Raw genomic sequence first — 19339 nt, 5'->3', positions numbered from 1 at the left:
TTGACACCAGACCATGGTGGAGATGCTGCTGCCTCTAGAAGACTCTGCCAGGGAAGCCCAAGTCCTGGCAGGTCTGACCAGGTTGGAAAGGCCTCCAACATAAGGGACAGACAAGTCAGGTGTCCAAGGAACAGACTGCCAGAAGTGAGAAAAGCTCAGCACCAGACAGCAGCGACCACCTGGAGCTGGGGCCACAGAAATTCACAAAACCAGCTTCTGAGGCATCAGAGGAAACTCACGCTGTGAAGTGTCTCTGGAACCAAATTCTTTTTCATTATTATATATATTATCAATGAGAAATCCCTGTGTCCTTGGGGAAAATCACTTCCCTTCTGTGCCCCTATATCAAGTGAAAAGATGGTTAAACTCAATCTGAAAGTGCCCACTCCTCTAGCCCTGTTCTGAGGCCCCTCCTAGCCCTGACAGTTTCTGCTTCAGGAACCAAACAGCTTTCCCTTAGACTTTTTGTCCACTGGGCTAATTCTTCCTCTGTCTCTTGTCTAATCTCCAGGCCCACCCTCTCACTACCTTCCTTCCCTTTGAATATCATGAAAGACATCTCAAACCAATGTTTCTGCATCCAAGGAAGGGAGAACCTTGCTCTAAGTCGAGAAAGGAGGTAAAGGAAAAATGGCCAAATCTAACACATTTCCCAGTAATCACTCCCAGTACACCTCCCCAACCCCAGAGGGGTGGTCAAACAAGCAAGAAGCCCACGTGTTCGACCCCTATAGATGCCAACTCCAACACCTCAGACGCTTCAGGGTAAAAGTTTTCTGACTCCAGCCTGCAGAGTGAAATCATTCATAGGACACCCCACCCCCGACCCCCATTCCAAGAGGCACTCCCTGCTGGGAATCCAATCAAATCAGCATTTATTAAGTGCCTTCAGAGGGCTAAGCACTGGGGATACAATTATTGTTGTTGTTTTCAAGGAGCTTACAATCCCAAGGTGGGGATGCCAGGGGATACCTGCTGCCTGGGATCATCTCCAGGAGCAGGAAGCAAGCGAGGGGGCAGATGCAGGAGGTGTAGATCAGGGATGTCACGGGGAGGGGCAGGGCCAGGGGGAGGGAGTGGAGGAAGCAAAGTCCCCTCCCCCACCCCAGCCCCCAAACGACTGGGTAGACGTGCTGGAAGCAGGCTACGATGGCCCTTCACATCCGATGGCTCCAGGCTTCAAAAAAAAAAACCCTACCCCCCAACCGTGCCCCAAGACCCCTGCGTTGGGAGTCCGAGGGGGGCAGGGCCTACCCTGACCACTCACTAGCTGTGTGACCTCAGAGAAGTCACTTCACCGGGCAAATAACACCTGCCACCTGTTGTCCTTGAGTTACCAATCAACAAGCATTTATGAAGCATCCTCTGTATACTCGGCATGGGTGAGAAGGGTCAGGGATACAAAGATGAACAGGAAACAGCCCCTCCTCTCAAGAAGTTCCCACTCTCTTAGGGGACACGAAATATACACACACAGAACTCAAGCACAGAATTACTTAAACATCTACCAAGTGCTGGGTAGCAGAAAAAGGGCAACAAGTCCCTGCCAAGAAGCTTATACCCTAGTGGTGGGGCAGGGGAGAGGATGATGCACACACACCACCAGACTATATAAATGCGTTATTATTAATTCTCCACTACTTAATAACTTAGTGTTTTCCTCATTCCGACCCTGTGAAGTCAAACCAAACGACGCTAGAGGAAATGGAGTCAGAGAGCTAGAATGTAGTTGAGCTACAGACTCCAGACTCCCCCCCATTAGAGCTTTGACCCTCTGAAGCATAAAAGTAAGTAAGGCCCTAAGAACTGTCACAGATCTCAAGTTACAAGCGATCTGGGATGCTGTCCGGTTCATCTAGTCTAAACCTCTCATGTTACAGGGGAGAAAAACGTAGCTTAGGAGAATAAGCAAGGGATCTGCCGGAGGACACGGAGGAAGAATTTGCACCCAGAACCTTTGACTCCAGAACTAATGCCTCCGGCACTGTACCACACTGTTCCCTTAGGACTCTTGCAACTCCAAGCTGGGAGTCAGAGGGGACCCAGCAAGTTTGGACTTGTGATCTGGCTGTGATTCTTAGGAGGGTAGGTACCACAAAATCAAAAAGCATACAGGTCTGACTGAGGGAGGACTCCAGGGGCCTCACACAAAGTGGGCTCCTTCTGGAGGTCAGAATAAGAACTGGGTCCCCCCCAAGGCATTTCCTGCCCCCCATATGTCTTGCCCCGCCCTGTAACTAAATTAAACTCTCTCAATAGGAAATAAAGAATGAAGCCTTCTATTCATCACAGCTGCCTTCAGCTGGAGGGACAGACACAGGTGGCTGTCCAAATGAAGTCTCCTGAGTGGTATCACCAAGGCCCAGAAATGCCCAATGTAACAAAAACCGAGTAACCAGAGAGTGGCCAAGCTTCCCCATGGCTATTTCTGAGCACCAGCTGCCAGTTAACCTGGGGCATATTGCTCCCCACGCCCAGCCTAGCCTGGCCCAACTCGTGCACTCACCCAGGAGGGGACCCTGTGCAAGGCTCTGGGGGGAGCCAAAGGACTGTAAAGTCTTCGGCCCTCTCCTCAAGTGACTTAGAATCTAACTCAAGCGCCAAGGGAAACAAGCATTGGAGCTCCGCCCCTTGCTTTAAGTCAGTGTGAGCTTGGACAAGTCCTATGATTTCTCTGGGTCTCAGCTTCCTCAACTATAAGATGATGGGGGTGTGGGTGGGGAACCCACCATTGGAGATTGCTGAGGTTGGAGACGGTCTGAGGGAAGATGCTTTGAGATCATAATCCTGCCTCTGACCCCTTCACTCTGCCCTGCTCCTGGGGTTCCTGGATTCTCTTTCACACCCCTGAAGTCTTCCCACAAAGGAAGGTTTCTGCTGCCCCCTCCCCCTACCAGGGAGCTCCACCATTTTGAGGAAGGGCCCAGGCCAGCCTCACTTTCCCCTTCCAACCCCTCCCCCTACTTTTCCATGCCCCTGAGGCTTCCCCACACACTCCCTTTTCTGGGCGTCTTCCTCCATTAGAATATGAGCTCCTCGAGGGCAGGGGCTTTATTTTTTGCCATTATCTATATTCTCCACAGTTTAGCACAGTGCAGCACTTCATAAGTGTTTAGTGACTCAACTCTCCTCATACATAAAATGGGAGATGAGTGGTCAGTGGCCTCTAAACTACCTTCAGTTCTAAGAACCTACAGTTCTACACACATAATTCTTTTATCTTAAGGTCCTGGCTTTTATGCTTACATGTGATATGTGACGATGGCCAAGTCACTAGGCTGAGTTTCCTGAACTCGATGATCTCTAAGACACTTCCCAGCTCTAAAATCTATGATCCAATGACCCTAGGGTCACCTCACCACTTTGAGCCTCAGTTTCCTGATCTATAAAATGGACTCAGTGACCTCACAGATCCCTTTCAGAACTAGGTCTACAGCCCAGTCCAGAGGTGAATAAGAATCTCCTCCCCTCCCAGTTCCTCAACAGCTTCTCAATAACTGCCCTTTGAAAACAAGTTCATTTACCAAGCCAACTGTGGTACACTCCAAGGCAGCAACAGTCACCACCATTTCATGCTATCAAGGGGAAAAAGCATGGGTTTTTGCTTCCTACCTATCCTAGGTGATGCTAGGTGAGTCACTTCACCTCTCCATGGACTAGGCAGCTCTCCCAGGTGCTCCCCAGAATTGTGGAATTATCTGGACTATCTTGGACTGGGTCCCAAGGAAAAGACTTCCCTCCCATCTTTGCAGAGGTGAGGGGTTATGGGTACAGAATGCTCTATATACTCTCAGACTTGGTGACTGCGTAGAGTAACTTTGCTGACATGTATTTTGTTCCTTTTTTATTACAAGATATGGCTTGCTGAGAGGGAGGAATATTACTCAGAAATGGGAAGGGATGAAAACAAGAGGAATCAATCTTTTGTTTTTTAAGTCTCCTGTAAAAGGAATCTCATACCTTCTGGGCGAGCCTTTGGTTTCTTGAGTCCCCCATCTTGCATGAGTTCAAAAGCGAATGAGACGTTGTGGACCTGCCCCCCACCCCCCCAAAAAAGAGTTAGTTATCATCATTAAAGAGCAGCAATTACCTCTGGAGGACATGGGCCAGAAATAGAATGTAAGCTTCCTTTGGGACAGACCAGTTTAGTTTTTTTTGTCACATTCCTAGCACCTATCAAACAAGCAATCAGCATTTATTAAGCACCAACTAAGCACTAGGAGCTATGTGAAGAGCACACAGTAAGCATTTTATAAAAACTAGGCAGACTGAATCAAATTCCACCCCTTCTCTTTCTTCCCCTCAAGAGAGAATCATGTTGAATATCTGAGGACAAACTGCCGCCATCTTCATCTTCCTCTTCAGAGCCCCAGTCCTCCCTGCCATGTGTCCCATGTCTGCCCTCCAGGACCTTGTTTCTATTTTCAGGAAATTCATCCCCAAGTGGAGCCCAATGGTTGCCTTGCCTTGGGGAGGGGGGGGGGGGGGGGGGGGGGAGGAAGGATCCAATGACTGAGGTAAGCTGGGACAGGACAATGGCTGTCAAGAGGCCTGAGTCCAGTCCCAGCAGAGCCTAAATCTCTGAGTGGAAGGGAGGCACTCTCCCTCCTGGGACATTGTCAGCTGAATTGGCCTAGAAGGGTGTGATGCAGAATGAACAGCAGGGACCCTGCCTCAGACTACTTCATTGCTGAGTGACCTTGGGCAAGTCACTTAATAATTCTAGCTAGCGTTTACAGCACTCTCTGAGGTCTGCAAAGCTCTTTATCTTGCTTGGACATCTCATGCAGAGACCCCCCTTCTGGGGCAGACCCTCCTGCCCTCCCCTCCTCCTCTTCATCCTCTCTGACTTCCCCAAAGACTCGGCTTTTCCTGGCCCCCTCCTATGGCTTGTACTTCCCCACCCCTCACCCCCAGATCCCTCCTTTCCCTCTTTATATCTCCTATGTATTCAGTTGTTTGTGGGGCCTCTTCCTCATTAGACTGTGAGCCCCCGAGGCACGGTCCTGGTTTACACTCTTCTTTGTATGCTGGTGCTTAGTATACAGTGTCTGCCACACAGTAGGTACTAGATAAATGTAACAAAATAGAAGTAAAGATACTTGCAACCCAGAAAGCATACCTCCCTCCTCAATAGGCTTTTTATTCTGGTGAGTCTGGGATTTCTAAAAGTGGGAAACACAAAAGGATTTTAGGGGAGACTTTCCAAGTCCTCTCTTTCAGATAGTTAACATCATCAGGTCCTAAATGTTCTGGTGGACTGTTATTCTGGGGGTATTTACTAAAGCCATGGAGTTGTGACCTGAGGACCTGGGTGCGAATCCAGACTATGCTCCCTATGTGGGTGGGTGACAATCTGTGGACCTCAGTTTCCTCATCTATAAAATGAGGATAATAATAGCACCTACCTCTCAAAGAGAGAGAAATATTAGATGGCTATGCGGTCTGAAGCCTCCAATTACCTAACATTTGGGGCAGAAGTGCTTAAACCTCCCAAATGACCCTTGAGGATTCAAAGAGACCTGACCCAAGACTCAACGGGCTGCCTCTTGGTCAGACAGAAACCAGGGGGGAAACAAACTGGAGAAAAGCCATCAGAGAATTCTGCAGTTGGAAGAGATCTCAACGCTCAGCTATCAAAAACCCTTTGAACCATAATATTTTGCTGAGTTAAATATAAAATGAATCAGAAACTTATGGATAAAAATTTATTCTCAATGCAAAATAATGACAGAAAAGCATTTGAAAAAAAAATCAGTGGTTAGTCAAACCTACAACTTGAGATGTTAGAAAGTCTATGATGGCTGAACTGAACAGAAGGCCACAATTACATGCAGAGGTCAAACTTTCCCATGAGACTTCAGGAAACACAACATGACAAAAGAATCACTGAAAAAGGGGGATTCTCACAGACTGAGTCTGTGCACTGAGGTAGGGGGAGACCTTGCGATTAATTTTGGAGAGGGAGAGGAGGGAAGGAGAAAGAGAAAGAGGGGGAGAGGGAGAAGTAAATGGAGCCAGCCTCAAAGCCAGGAAGACATGGCTTCAAGCTCTGCCTCTTGACACATTTTGGCTGTGTGACCTTAACTCTCAAGTGATCACTTAACTCTAAGCCCCAGACAACTCTCTAAGAGAGGAAATTTGTTGCCACTGGACTACTCAATTTTTATCTCCATGTTCAAAAATACTTATCCATCCCTGACTACTCTAGGAAGTTCAATCCCAAAGAGAACTCATTCTCATTCCCCTTCAACATTCCCCACCCATTTCCTATTACTGTAGAGGTCATCATCATCCTCCCATCTCTCAGGCTCCCAACCTTGGAACCATCCTGGACTCTCTCACACCCCATGTCTAAACTGTTGCCAAAATCTGTCAATTTCACCTCTGCAACATCCCCTGTTGATTTCACCACTGGAGCATGTAGTATTGATTTCACCTTTGCAACATTCATCGCTTTCACCTCTGTAGCATCTTTCCTATATGCCCCCTTCTCCCCTCTGAGGCTGCCCCCACCCTGGTGCAGGTTCTCACCCCCTCATGCCTAGACAATTGCAACAGCCTGTATGTGGGTCTTCCTGCCTCAGGTCACTCCCTACCCTAGTCCACTTTCCATTCAGCCACTAAAGTAATGTTCCTAAAGCTCAGGTCTGACCATGTCACCCCCTATGCAATAAATTCTAGAGGCTTCCTCTTGTCTCCAGGAGCAAATACAAATGCTGTTTGGCATCCAAAGCCCTACGTAACCTGGTCCCTCCTCCCTTTACAGTCTTCTTGCACCTTATTCCTTGTGATACTTAATCTTCAACCCAGTGACGCCGGACTCCTGGGTGGTCCAGGAACAAGACTCTCCATGTCTCTGATTATCCCTCATGCCTGGAATGCTCTTCCTTCTTCTGACTACAGCCCTCCCTAGCTTTCTTTTATAATTCTAATGCCTTCCCTCTGTTAATTATTTCCTACTTATCCTGCATATATCTTACACCATATATATTTGTTTGCATGTTGTTTCTCCCACTGGATTGTAAGCTCCTGAGGGCAGGAACTGTGTTTTCTCTTTGTATCCTCAGGGCTCAGCAAAGTGCCTGGCATAGAATAGGTGCTTAACAAATGTTTGTTGCTTGAGAATAAGTGTCAACCTGCATTGATTAAGGGACTTTCCTCACCTGGAAGCTCCCTACACCAATGAAATCACTAAGAAATCAGATAAGTTCTCTAAGGAAGTTTCATAATTCATATCTTCTGCCTGTCAGACTTTCACCTTCCCTGACTTGCCTCCCTCCCACCTACCCCCTACTGTAAAAGCTCAAATATTCCTAGAACACCCTGTTGGGTCTCCCCCAACACATTCTACCTGTTGTATTATCCTACTTAAATTTATTATACTTAGAGGTGCTTCAGCTATGCAGTGGAGAAAGTGCCAGAGACCCAAATTCAAACTTTGCCTCAGGACACTTATTAGCTGTGAGACCCTGGGCAAGTCACTGAACACTTCTCAGTCTCAGTTTCCTCATCTATAAAACGGAGATAATAATAGTACCTCCCCTCCCGGGGCTATGGCAAGGCGACGTTTGTAACGTCCTTTGTAAACCTTAAAATGCTATTATTATTCTCAAGTAAATTTTGCAGGAGGCAGTTTAGCAAAGTGGGTTGAGACAGCAGGTCTCTAGAACTCTTGATGAAACCCCTGAGCGAGAATGGATGGACTCTGGCTGTGAAGGCCAGTGGACACTGCCACTGCAGGAATTTGTTTTGTTTGATTATACAGGTTTGTAATGGGTTCTGTTTTTCTTGCTTTCTCAGTTGGGGGAAGGGGAAGGGAGAGGGAAAGAAATTGAACCTGAAAATAAAATTAAATTGGCTTTTTTTAAAAAGATGTTTCTGGTACATACTGCCTCTGTGATCCTGGACAATCACTTAAATTTCTCAGGCAATATTCTAAGACTGTAGGTCTAATGAAAGCCTGATTCTAGTCCTTATTCCTACCTAGTTCACTGGCTGCCACTTGACTCTAAGCTCCCTGAGGGCAGGGACCAGGTGACCAGTTCTGTACCCAAGTACCTAACACAGCGTCTTGCAGACAGCAGATGCTCATCAGATGTTTGTCGAGTTAAATTTAGAGCTCTGTTTACTGGCTAGCATCTCAGTCCCTCTCCATGTATATTTTCTTAACAGTTTTACTTAAAACAATCTTCTCTCCAAAACAATGCCTCTGGCACTTGCCCCATGGAAGCGAAGACATGGCAAGAACTCCAAACAACCAAACACATTTTCTTTCTACTTAGAGGAGACATGGGAAGTACAGTTGACAAGACCTGCCAACCTTTCCTGAGGCTGGCAGGGGGCCCCTCCCTGGACTGTGCTGGTTCCCCAGCACCCCGGCTGGGCTAGACCTGCTGCAGACACCCTCAGTTAGCCTCAGCAGACCAGAAGCTGGCCTCAGCAGCCAGTCAGGCATCAGACTGAGACCCATGTGCCAGTTATCACTTGTGTTTGGCTACTAAGACCAACTCCCTGACTCACATCCTCCATCCCCCAATCATCACAGAGATGGATGCCTTTCAGATGACCTTTTGAAGGGCCAAGAATAAAGTATTCAGTGTCCAAAGTCTAAAGGTTAACTCCTGGAAGCACTAGGGACACAATCATAAGATGATGACATGCTCCTGCCATGATCCTTTCCCAAGCCATCACCAAAGCCCACAGCCCTGATGCCCAAACATGCAAGCAGGTACGCATTCTTACCTTCTGTTCGAAATTCTCCGGAGTTAAGTGAAAATTATGTAGAGGAACAAAGTACCCTTCCAGCAGGCCCATGAGCAAAACCAGGTACACGCCATCTGCAAACTGAAGAAAACCAGCATCAGTGATGTTCCTGGATAGGTCCTGCCTCCTGCCCACTCAAGCAGAGAAAAGCCATGTTCACATCTGTAATTCCTATCTCTGGAATCACTCTCTTTCTGCCATGGCCAGAGAGATACCACCTGACCCCAGGGAGGGAGAAGACACCCTTGGCCTCTCATTTTTGAAGCTATAAGAATAATTCCGGGAAAAAAAAAAAGAATAATTCCAGGTGGATGAAGCCTTGTGTCCTCAAGACATGGTCACATACCACACCCAATCCTTAACCCCTGTTTACTGAGCTCTGGGAGGGATCACTCGCCCTTTCTGTAGAGGAAGAAAACAAGGCAAATGAAGGCCAGGGAAACACATAAAACCACAGGATATTGGAAACACTATGGCTCACAGAGGACTGAGTTCAAATCCCATGTCTGATCCTTACTACCTAGGTGACCTGTGTCAACTTAAATCCCTGGCTTCACCCAGCTCCAGGAGAGCCATGATGACTCTCTGAGGTCATCCTGATTCTACCACCTTCTAGCCATGATTTTAGACACATTGCTGGACCTCTGTGTCCTTGTTTGTAAAACTGAAGGAGGCAGGACAAGGGTCCCTTCAAGGTCCAGGCCTGTGATCTTATGATGCTCTTTCACTTCTATCTGTGTGACCTTAGTAAAATCACTTAGCCTCCATGGACCTCAGTTTCCTCTTCTGTAAAATGAGAGGAATAGATAAAATGATCTCTAAGGTCCCTTCCAGTACCCTGTCTCTGTCACTTACCCGTGACTTTAGGAAAGGCCCTTCCCTTCTCTGTGCCTCAGTTTCCTCCTCTGTCAAGGGAGGACACCAACCAGATGGCCTCTAAGGTCCCTTGCATAGGAAATGCCCAACTTCCTCATTTTACAATTCAAATACGTCAGGCCCAGAAAAGGGAAGAGCCTTAGGGCAGGTCCCACAGTCAATGGGCAGGAAAGGCAGGAAAGAGACTTCATGTTTTCTAGACTTTCTAGGTGCCATTTTGAAAGTATAAAGTACAGACCAAGGAAAGAACAATGGAGGTTCTGAGGGTCTAGAAAATAACAGAACAAAGGAGGAAATGAGGATAAGCAGAGACACTCGGAAAGAAGATGCCAGAGACCCCAGAAGTTTGGAAGGAGGGAGCAGCCATGGCTGACTTACAAACAGGCAAGCAGATGGAGCCCTTGGAGAGGAGGGGATGAATTGGCCCATTCCTAGAATGCCAACTCAGAAGGAGGAAGAAGTAGGGAGAAACTGAAAACATATTTGTTTCCCAAAGCAGCTCCACAGAACAGGAGCACCCAATGTCTTACACATGCATCTTTTCTGTTCTTTTTATAATTAATGTTCAGAGAACACCAGACACTCAGTGTCACAGTGGACAGAGCACAGGGCCTGGAGTCAAGAAGACCCAACTGCAAATCCTATCCCAGGCATTTACTAGTGACCCTGGGCAAGTCACTTAACCTATGTCTGTCTCAGTTTCTTGATCTGTAAAAGGGGGATAATACACCTAACTCCCAGGTTGCTGGAAAGATCAAACAAAGTAACATATACAAATAATATACATTGGTGCTTTCCAAACCTCAGTCAGTCAAAGAACACTGACTGAACGCCCAAGAAAGGAAAGACCCTCAACCAAGGAAACTTAATCAGTCAATGACTATTTACCGAGTGCCTGCTATGTGTCAGGCACCGTGTTGCGAAGAGCAACACGCAATCCCTGTCCTCAAGGAGCTTATAATATGATGGGAGAGACAACATATAAACATATATGCAAAGTAGCTCTGCACAGAATAAATAGGAAATCACTAGGCTCTGGAAGTAAGAGAGGTCAGGGAACGCTTCCTGTAAGAGGTGGGATTCAAGGTGGGATTGTAGGTGGGACTTAGAGGAAGTCAGAGTGGAGGAGGGAGGGCATTCCAGGCAGGGGAGATGACCAGAGAAAGGGTCCTGGGTAAGAGATGGGCCAAGTCTAAAGGAGGCCCTGGGATCACTAGATCGAAGGTTATGTGTTAGGGAGGGAGGAGTCAGAAAACTGGAAAGGTAGGAGGGGGGCAGGTTATGAAAGGCTCTGAATGCCAAGTAGATTCTGTATTTGTTACCAGAGACAACAGGGAGATACTGGAATGTACTGAGTAAGGATGACACAGTGGGATGGAGGTTTAAGTCCATTTTTATGTGGTGGGTGTAGTGGGTAAGAGCTCCAAGGACATCCATTAAAACTGCGGTTCTCCACTCACCAGCAATGTAACTTTGAGCCAGTCCCATCACTTGCCTCAGTTTCCTCATCTGTACAAAGAAGAGGCTGGACTCAATGACCTCTAATGTCTGGCTCCAGGCCTCTGAGTCTGTGAATTCTTTTGCTCTCATTGTTGCTAAACTCATTCCCTAAGTCCCTAGAATGACCCTGGGGAAGCAGCTTCTCTTGGAGCCTCATCTGCACCATGAGAGGCCAGCACTTGGTTCTGTCTCCAGAGATGCTTTCCAGCATCTCTCACAAGCCCCAATATTGGCACATTCCATGCCTCCAGACCAACTCCACACTTCAGTTTATCAAGGATGACATGGCACCTCAGCGGAAAGCTTTTTAATAAGCATCAGATTTACTTTTATGAAAAGAGAGAAACAAGAGCCTAGGCATTCATGAATCTGAGGGTGGCTTCCCCAGCTGGGACTCCTCAGCACTTAATTAAGTTCTGGCATATGCAGGCCATAACAGTGGGGGGATCTGTGACCACAGGCTGTTCCAATTAAAAACAGTTCCAATTTCAAAGGATCTCAAAGGTTTCTCCCTCCTTCCAAACAACTCCAAGAGGGCATTATCATTCCCATTTTGCAGATGAGAAAACTGAGGCTCTAAAGCTTATAAAAAGCCTTTAGAAAGGCTTTAGGTAGATCAGATCCCAACCACCACCACTGGGTGAGGCTTGGGACCAGAATGACCTGGATCTGGGCCCTACTTCTGATAGACACTCCAGAGGAGGGACAATGTGGTGCCTGGGGGACGCAGAGTCTAGTCCCTTCATTTTACAGACATTGAGGTCACTGAGGCTCAGAGCTGAGTGAGACTCACCCACCATACCTGCCAGTCTATCCTGTCCCTCAGGATGCCCCAACTCTGGCCCAAATCATGCCTTCTGCTGCACCAAGCAGCCTCCCCACAAGGCCTCAGGTGGCATGCCCAAAGAGTCAGTCTCACCTGGGTCTCCAGCTCTGTCACCTCCAAGTTCAGCTTATTAAGGTGTTTGTTCACGAATGTGATAAGAGACTACAGGGAGAAGAGCACAGAGAGCAAGGGGTTAACGCCCAACAGGGGGAGTTCTGGACACCGAAAAGAAATAAACTCCAAAAATGAAAAGCTAACAGAACAAGCTGATACTTCAATGGGATGGATGCATCCAGCACTAGAGGGTGGGAACTACACGAACATACATTGGCATCCCTTCTGTGATGGGGAGCTCACGGCCACTCAAGATGGCCTGGTCCTTTTTTTTTTTTTTTAAACTATTCTAATCATGATTGTCCTTCTAATGGAGAGAAAACCCACCCCATTCTATGCTGCCTCTGCCCCTTTCATGGTACAGAGAATACATTTGCTGTCTTTTCCATGGCACGGTCCTTTGAATAGGGGAAGACACAGAATGACAAGATTCTGGAGTGAGGCCTGGAAGGGCCACCCAGTCCAGCCACCTCATTTTACAGATGTGCAAACCGAGGCCTAACACAGTCCCCCATTAATAATACGATAAGCACCCGTGAAGGGCAAACCCACACGGTAAAACCCAGGACCCAATAATTAAAACTCTCTGACTCATTAGGAGCCTTCTGGCATCCTGGGGATTTTAGGAGATCCAAGACTCTGCCCCCATGCACTTTAAGGTCCCTGTCTTCCTGCAGACAAGTGTGAATGGATGAAGGCTCTCAGACGAGGGAGAAGCTCCAGCACAGGCCAGAATCACCAGCTGTGCATTTCTCAGAAATGCCTGGCAGTGGATGCCGGGCCCTCCATTCATCCTGTTTCACCTGAATAAAGACATACAGATTAAATGTATTTCTTTGCCCCACCAGGGATGGGTTTCAGTGTCTTTAACAATAAAAGAAGTTTTTTAAAAATTCAGGCCAGTTGCTCCTGGAGGCTGATCAGCTCCTGACACTGCTGACTTCAAGACAAGGAAATTCACAGAGTTTTGGTTTGTTTTTCCCATTTGGGGCCCTGACATCTGCATGAGCTGGTGAGATCCTTCAAGGCCCTTTCTCCTTTGTACGCCTGTCTGGAGGAAAAATGGGCTCAATTTCCTCTCCATCCCCACTGACAGGCAAGCTTGGAGAAAGGGTTTCAGATAGGACTTCAAATGCTCACCAGAAACGGCAAGATCCAACAGGCCTGAGTGCTTTAAAAAAACAAGGGGGATGGGGAAGAGGCTGGAATCTGAATTAGCTTCCCCAGAACAAGGCTGGCTGGGAGGTGCCTGCCAGACTGCAAGGCGTGCAGGCCAGGAAGGTCCCCAGGGAGCAGATAAAGCCGGTTTCCTACGTCACGGCTCCCTTCCTGACTCTACATCTCTGTGTGCGAGGCAGAGACACTCTAGATTTCAAGCACCTGCTGCCTCCTTGGAGACAGGGACATCTTCCTGCCATCAGATCCCAGAGTCAGAGTAGACCCCAACTTACCTTCTTCACCACACTGAGCTTATCAGGGGCATGGTCAAAGAGTGTGTCGAAGGCGTCTCGTTCTGTGGAGCACATGGAAGGGGAGGCGAGTTAGACAATGGAGGGAACTGGCATCTGGACCGAGCTGTAGACAGTCCAGAGAATAGCCTCAATGGGAGGCTGGAAGGGATGTATTCCAGGGCATGTAGGCCCTCTGAAGACAGGAACTTTCATTTCTGTCTTTGTATCCCCACACCAAGCACCGGTCCTGGCATGAGGCTAGGAAAGAGGCTAGACTTGTGCTTTCGTTGGTATAAGGAAATAGGGGGCCATTCCTCAAAGAAGGATATGGAGGAGGAACCTAAGAATCACCAAACCTAGAACTTCTGACCTCCTCCCAGCTGGGGTGTGGGAGGGGAGTGGTGTGAGGGAGTGGAGAAATGCCATCTTTCTGCCCCCGTCTTGTGCTCCCAGTTGGCCACAGAAGGGGTGCGGTGCCCACCCACCAGGCAGACAGCCCAGTTTCCAGGGGTAGCCTAGGGCAGTGGAGGAGGAAGTAACAGGCAACTGTTGCCATGGTGACCCCACATCATGATTCCTCACTCCCCTAAAATGCTCTTCCCTATTCAGAGAAGAGGCCCGTTGCCAGAGGAGTCTCCTGAGACCCCAACCTGGTAACCCAATGGGTTGACCAGGAAGTGGCCAAGAGGGTTCTTAGCCTCTCTCCAGCTCAGTCAGGGACACTGTGGAACCCCAAAAAGAGAAAATTTAGTCCACCATTACAGGAGTGCTCCTGACACCCAACAAGTAGATGCCAGGACCTCAGATCAAGAGGTGGATTTTTATTTTACAAAGGGGAAAACTGAGGGCCAATGATTTGCCCATGGTCACATAAATGGTAAGCACCTGAGACAAGATTTGAACTCAGCTCCTCTGATTCCAGATCTCCCAGTATGTCTGAAAAAGGGTTGCAATTGGCACAGATGGATGGCAGACCCAGCCCAGCCTACAGAACTACTCCCTTCCCCCAGACACAAGGCAGCTGAGGCTTTCACCATTCCCAGAGAGAGTGGAGGGAGACTGGAGACTCTATGGTCCTTGGCACCCAGAGCGCCCCTCCCTGCAACCTAGCGCCACCTCTTCTAATGTTTCTGTGTGTACCTAATTATTGGCACATTGTCCCCTCCATCCCAATGGAAGCCCCTTCAGGCCAGGACCTAATTTCTCCTTTTCTTTGTATTGACAGGACTTAGCCCAGGGTCTGGCACAAAGCAGATATTTAATAAGTGCTGGTTGCTTAAGTGGTCAACACATCTGCGGTTTAAACATTTCTCAGGCATGGTAGGCAACATCAGCGCAGACTGACCCTAAGAGGAGAGTGACTGCCAGAATCTCATTTTTGTGGCTTGTTTAAATCCTTTTTTCTTTTGGGCAATTCTCTGTCTCCACTGTTCCTCCCCCACCCCCCAGCACCTGAGATGTTCTGGAAAGCCCACACCCACCAGACTCCAGCCTCAATCCCCTCTGACTCTGGGGACCCCAGCTCTGATGCCTGCCACTGGACCTGGGGCAAGACTTTCAAGCCCTGGCACCCTGGCCCAAACTGCTAGGGTGACCCAGGCAAAATGGCTGGTCAGGTAAAAACCAACTCTTACTGACAAGTGAGGAAAAGAAGGGAAAAAACATCCCCAGCAGCTGCAAACACCTTCCCTTCCCTTCCTGGAATAACCCATTGCAACCACAGCCCCACCCCTGCCCCTCAATTCCTCATTTCTCTATTGCAGAGAATGGAGGACGACTTCTAAAAATCAGGACCAAACCCAAGAACCCTGGTTTCTAACCAGTTCTATTATACAAAGGAGAAAATCAGTCTCATATTCTAGGGCAGCTCTCTGGCCGATCAGATCACTCAGGGTTTTTTCTGGGTGGCATTCAGGGCCTTTGACCTCTCTAACTGACCCCCCTCTCCTGTACATAGCTTAATTCATCCTCTCCTCTTCTCTAGGCTGCAGTGGAAACCCCAATGAAAGCTGAGATGTCTGCCCCATTTCCCCCTGTCCACTGGGGTTCATTCTCAAGGGCTAAAAATGGCCGTGACATCCCTTTTCCCAGCTCATTGCCAACATTTCACATCGTGAGAGAAAGATAACCCTGAGGACAAGACCACCAGGCTGCCCTCCAGTGGAAGTAAGGCAGGTCCAACGTCCATCAGCTTGGCCAAAGAATGTAATAGTTAGGGGGCACCACAGGGTACAGAGTGCGAAACCTAGAGGCAGGAAGACCTGAATTCAAATCCAGCTTTAGACACTGACTAGGTGGGTCGCCCTAGGCAAGTCGCTTCACCTCTGCCTTGGTTTCCTCATCTGTAAAATGAGGCTTATAACAGCACCTACTTCCCAGGGTTGTTGGGAGAATCAAATGAGAGATCTGTAACGTGTTGACTTAGCACAGTATCTAGGCACTTAGTTGGTACTATATAAATGCTAGTCAATGTCATCAACCTTATCGCTGTGTCATATGTCACGTGCCACTTTCCAGATTTACTTACCAAATCTTCCCATCATCATCCTGCAAATGAAAACAGAAAAGGGGCCTCCATTAGAGCAGGTTCATTTAAGGAGGTAAAGGATTCTTAAAGAGAGAAAAAGCAGAAGCATAAAGGCACATTGATAGATACGGATTGTTTTGTTTAAAGAATAATTCATATAATTAATTGTTCATCACAGTCTTTTATCCCCATCCTGTCCTTCTTACAAAAAGCAGACATTCTTCACCTGTGGCAGAGGATTTTTGATTTTTACATTTTGATAGCTGTATTTCTTATTTTGCTTAATTTATTTAGTATTTTATATTTCCCCAGTTACATGAAAAAAAATTCTTAACATTCATTTGTAAAAGCTTTGAGTTCCAAATTCTCTCCCTTCCTCCCTCCCTAGCCCTCTATTGAGAACCACGCAAGTCAACATAGGTCATATATGTGTAGTTATATAAAACATTTCCGTAATAGTTATTCTGTGAAAGAAAACGGAGACCAAAAAAAAAGTGAAAACACAAGCACCTCAAGAAAAACAAAGGAAGTAAAAAAAGTCTGCTTCAGTCTGCATTCAGATATCATCGGTTCTTTCTCTAGGGATAGATAGCATTTTTTATCATAAATCCTTGAGAGTTGTTTTGGTTTGATAACTGTATTTCAATATAATTGGCTTCCATTGCAGTCCTATGCATTCTATTTTATGCATTTAAAAACCTTGTTTTTGTGGGGGTTTTTTTGGTCTGTTTTCTTTCACAATAAGACTGACAAGGAAATACATTCTGTATAATTGATTGCACAAGTATAACTTATGTCCGATTGCTTACCATCTTGGGGAATGAGAGAGAGAATTTGGAACTCTAAATTAAAAAGAATGAATGTCAAAAATTGTTTTCACATGTAATTGGGGAAAAATATTATTTAAAAACCCTTATTCTGAGAGGGAGTCCCTCAGCTCAGTGCCTGAGGGGCCCAACACGTATAAAGGGTGAAGAAAGCCCTTACAATACAATGTCCTGGTACTTTTTCCTATTCGAACATAAGTTCTCTCAGGGCCTGTTTTATTTTTATCTTGGTATCTCCATCACCTAACAGCACAAAGCCTGGCACCTCATAAGTATTCAGTAAATACTTGCTGATTGAATGACTGATTGGTCTTGTTAACCAATCTTGGTGGACTCTGTTGACTCTGGGAAAGTCACTTCTCCCTGAGTTCATTTCTTAATCTGTGAAATGAGGAGACTGGACCTCAGACTTAGAACCAGAAGGGCCCCAGGCCGCTGGGCTTCCTCCTTCCTCAGAGCCCCATGTGCTCCACACATATTGTATCTCCCCAATACCTAGCACAGGACTCTGCACACAGTTGGGGTTTAATAAATGTTTGCTGGACTAAATAAACAGAAAAGGCACTAATTAAGTACTTACTATATGCCAATAGAGTATGGTATAGTACAGTGTAGGGTTTTGGAGACTTCAAAACTGTCCAGTTTTTCCCAACTGCATTCAAAGGTGTCTGTGTCAACAAAGAAGTTTCCATGTGCCTCCCTCTGACCAAACTATCATGTGTGATTGTTGGGGGTGTAAGCTCAGTTCCATGTGGACAGTCTCGGGCAGGTAAAGGTGAGGACTTCTAAACCTTAGAGTTCTCATGAGGCCCCCCAGGGAACAGCTGGGAATTGAGGTGTGAGACCCGGGCTATCTCGTGAGTCTCTGCCTGCCTGGGATACGTGCTGGGAGAGAGCATCCCCGCCCTTGAGATTGGCCCGGGGTCTGAGCACACCTATTGTTCTCTAACAGGCACGGTATTCAGGTGCAAACTATGCGGCGGGAGAGCTTAAGTAGGGTCAGGAAAGCCTGAAGGCGCTCTTAGCGCTGAGGGGCCCTTAGAGGACAGAAGGCCCTCTCCTTTCTTCTCTCTTCCCTCTCCCCTCTCTCCCTCTTCCACTTCCGCTTCCATTCTTTTACTGTAAGATCTTTGCCTCCTGGGGAGATTCCTCTCTCCTCAGGAAGAATTCCCCCTGCACATGTAACCAAGACCCTGAATAAAGCCTAACCCTTGTTCGACTCTAGAAAGTCTCTTCTCTCATACGTTTATCCGGTTTGGCCAGCCTATGACCTGCGATAGGTAAGGTAAGACTCGGGTAGCCCTTAAGCCTCTAGGCCTGGCATGTGATAATTAAAGGAAGCCAGGTTGGATGATTGCAACACAACCAAAGAATAAGACAAATTAAAGCTTGGTACACAGTAGGCACCTTATAAGTGAAAGATCACTTGATTAAAACTTGTGTCTCCAAAAGCAGGGATCAAAGGCACAAAGCCTTTGGCAATTAAGGCAGTTCTACCATAAACAAATACTGGAGAAAGAAATGTGACTGAAGGAGGCTGAGATCTCAACTGCCTTCCAACAGATTCCACTATTAATGGGAAATGGTCCCACCCTCTTCAGGGGAAGGGTGATGCTGGGGATGCAACGGTCATGAGGACAGGATGAAAAGAGCAAGGACACTCCATCGATATCCTAGAGAGAACAGGGTCAGCACTTACTCAGTGGTGCTGGTCAGCTCCTCCACCACGTGGGCTGAGTGCAACAGGCCTTCCCGCTTCTGAAAGAGCCCAAAGACAGGATGCCAGGAAGTTCAGCGGTGGCTGCCCTGCAGAAGGCCCACCTGGCCACCCCAACAGGCCCCCACCTCCAGTCCAGCACCCTCACATTCCACCCTTCCTCACATCTCATCTCCAGAAGGCCCTGCTTATAGAATTTGGAAGGGGTCCATTTCCCAGTCTCTTATTAAGCAGCCTGAGGTGGGGGTTGGAAAAGGGGGCTGGAAAGGGGATTTGAGAGAGGGGCTCAAGACCCTCCAGGAGGCCCAGTTGTCCTTGTTCACTGACCTCTCCTGGGTCTGTTTATAGGTCAGCCAGGCCCCAGGGTCAGACCCTGAGGGAACAGGACAGGGTATAATTAGACTTTGCAGGGTGGGCCAGATCAGACAGGCAAAGAGGACCAGGAGACTGGGGAGTGGCTGTGCCCAAGTGGGGTGGGATGCTGGGAATCTCAGAGAATCAACACTCACTGAAACCCCAGAGATCCTCTCTGGCTCAGTGACTGGAGATGACAAACAGGCCCAGAGTGGAAGGGACAAGCCCAGGGCCACTCAGTCAGGGCCATAGCCTGGGCTGGAAGGTTCGGGCCCAGTGACTTCCACCACTTCTAGTAAAGCTGCTTGGGGCAGGTCCTGGATGGACTATCTGGGGATACCAGCCCAGAGACAAAAGCATGGCAGGTTCATTTCACAAAGG

The 19339-nt window shown here is 47.7% G+C and overlaps 1 protein-coding gene across 4 annotated transcripts in view; it reads right to left on the bottom strand.

Annotated features, from left to right (window-relative positions):
- The window catches only part of PARVB (parvin beta), a 99361-nt gene that overhangs the window by 2622 nt on the left and 77400 nt on the right, over nt 1-19339 (bottom strand). For 3 of the 4 annotated variants that reach the window (XM_072596379.1, XM_072596376.1, XM_072596378.1), the window contains exons 7-12: nt 18587-18645; nt 16061-16080; nt 13534-13595; nt 12062-12130; nt 8746-8847; nt 3961-4033 (exon numbers count right to left, since the gene is read on the bottom strand). In XM_072596379.1, coding sequence (XP_072452480.1) covers nt 3961-4033; nt 8746-8847; nt 12062-12130; nt 13534-13595; nt 16061-16080; nt 18587-18645 — 385 coding nt within the window. The remainder of the gene's footprint in view (nt 1-3960; nt 4034-8745; nt 8848-12061; nt 12131-13533; nt 13596-16060; nt 16081-18586; nt 18646-19339) is intronic. The other variant, XM_072596377.1, reaches the window with a different exon arrangement.

This window comes from Notamacropus eugenii, chromosome 3, assembly GCF_028372415.1.
Source record: "Notamacropus eugenii isolate mMacEug1 chromosome 3, mMacEug1.pri_v2, whole genome shotgun sequence".
In the NCBI taxonomy this organism is placed as follows: Eukaryota; Metazoa; Chordata; class Mammalia; order Diprotodontia; family Macropodidae; genus Notamacropus; species Notamacropus eugenii.
Note: the sequence above shows the minus strand (reverse complement) of the source record. Positions and strands in the feature narration are given on the sequence as shown.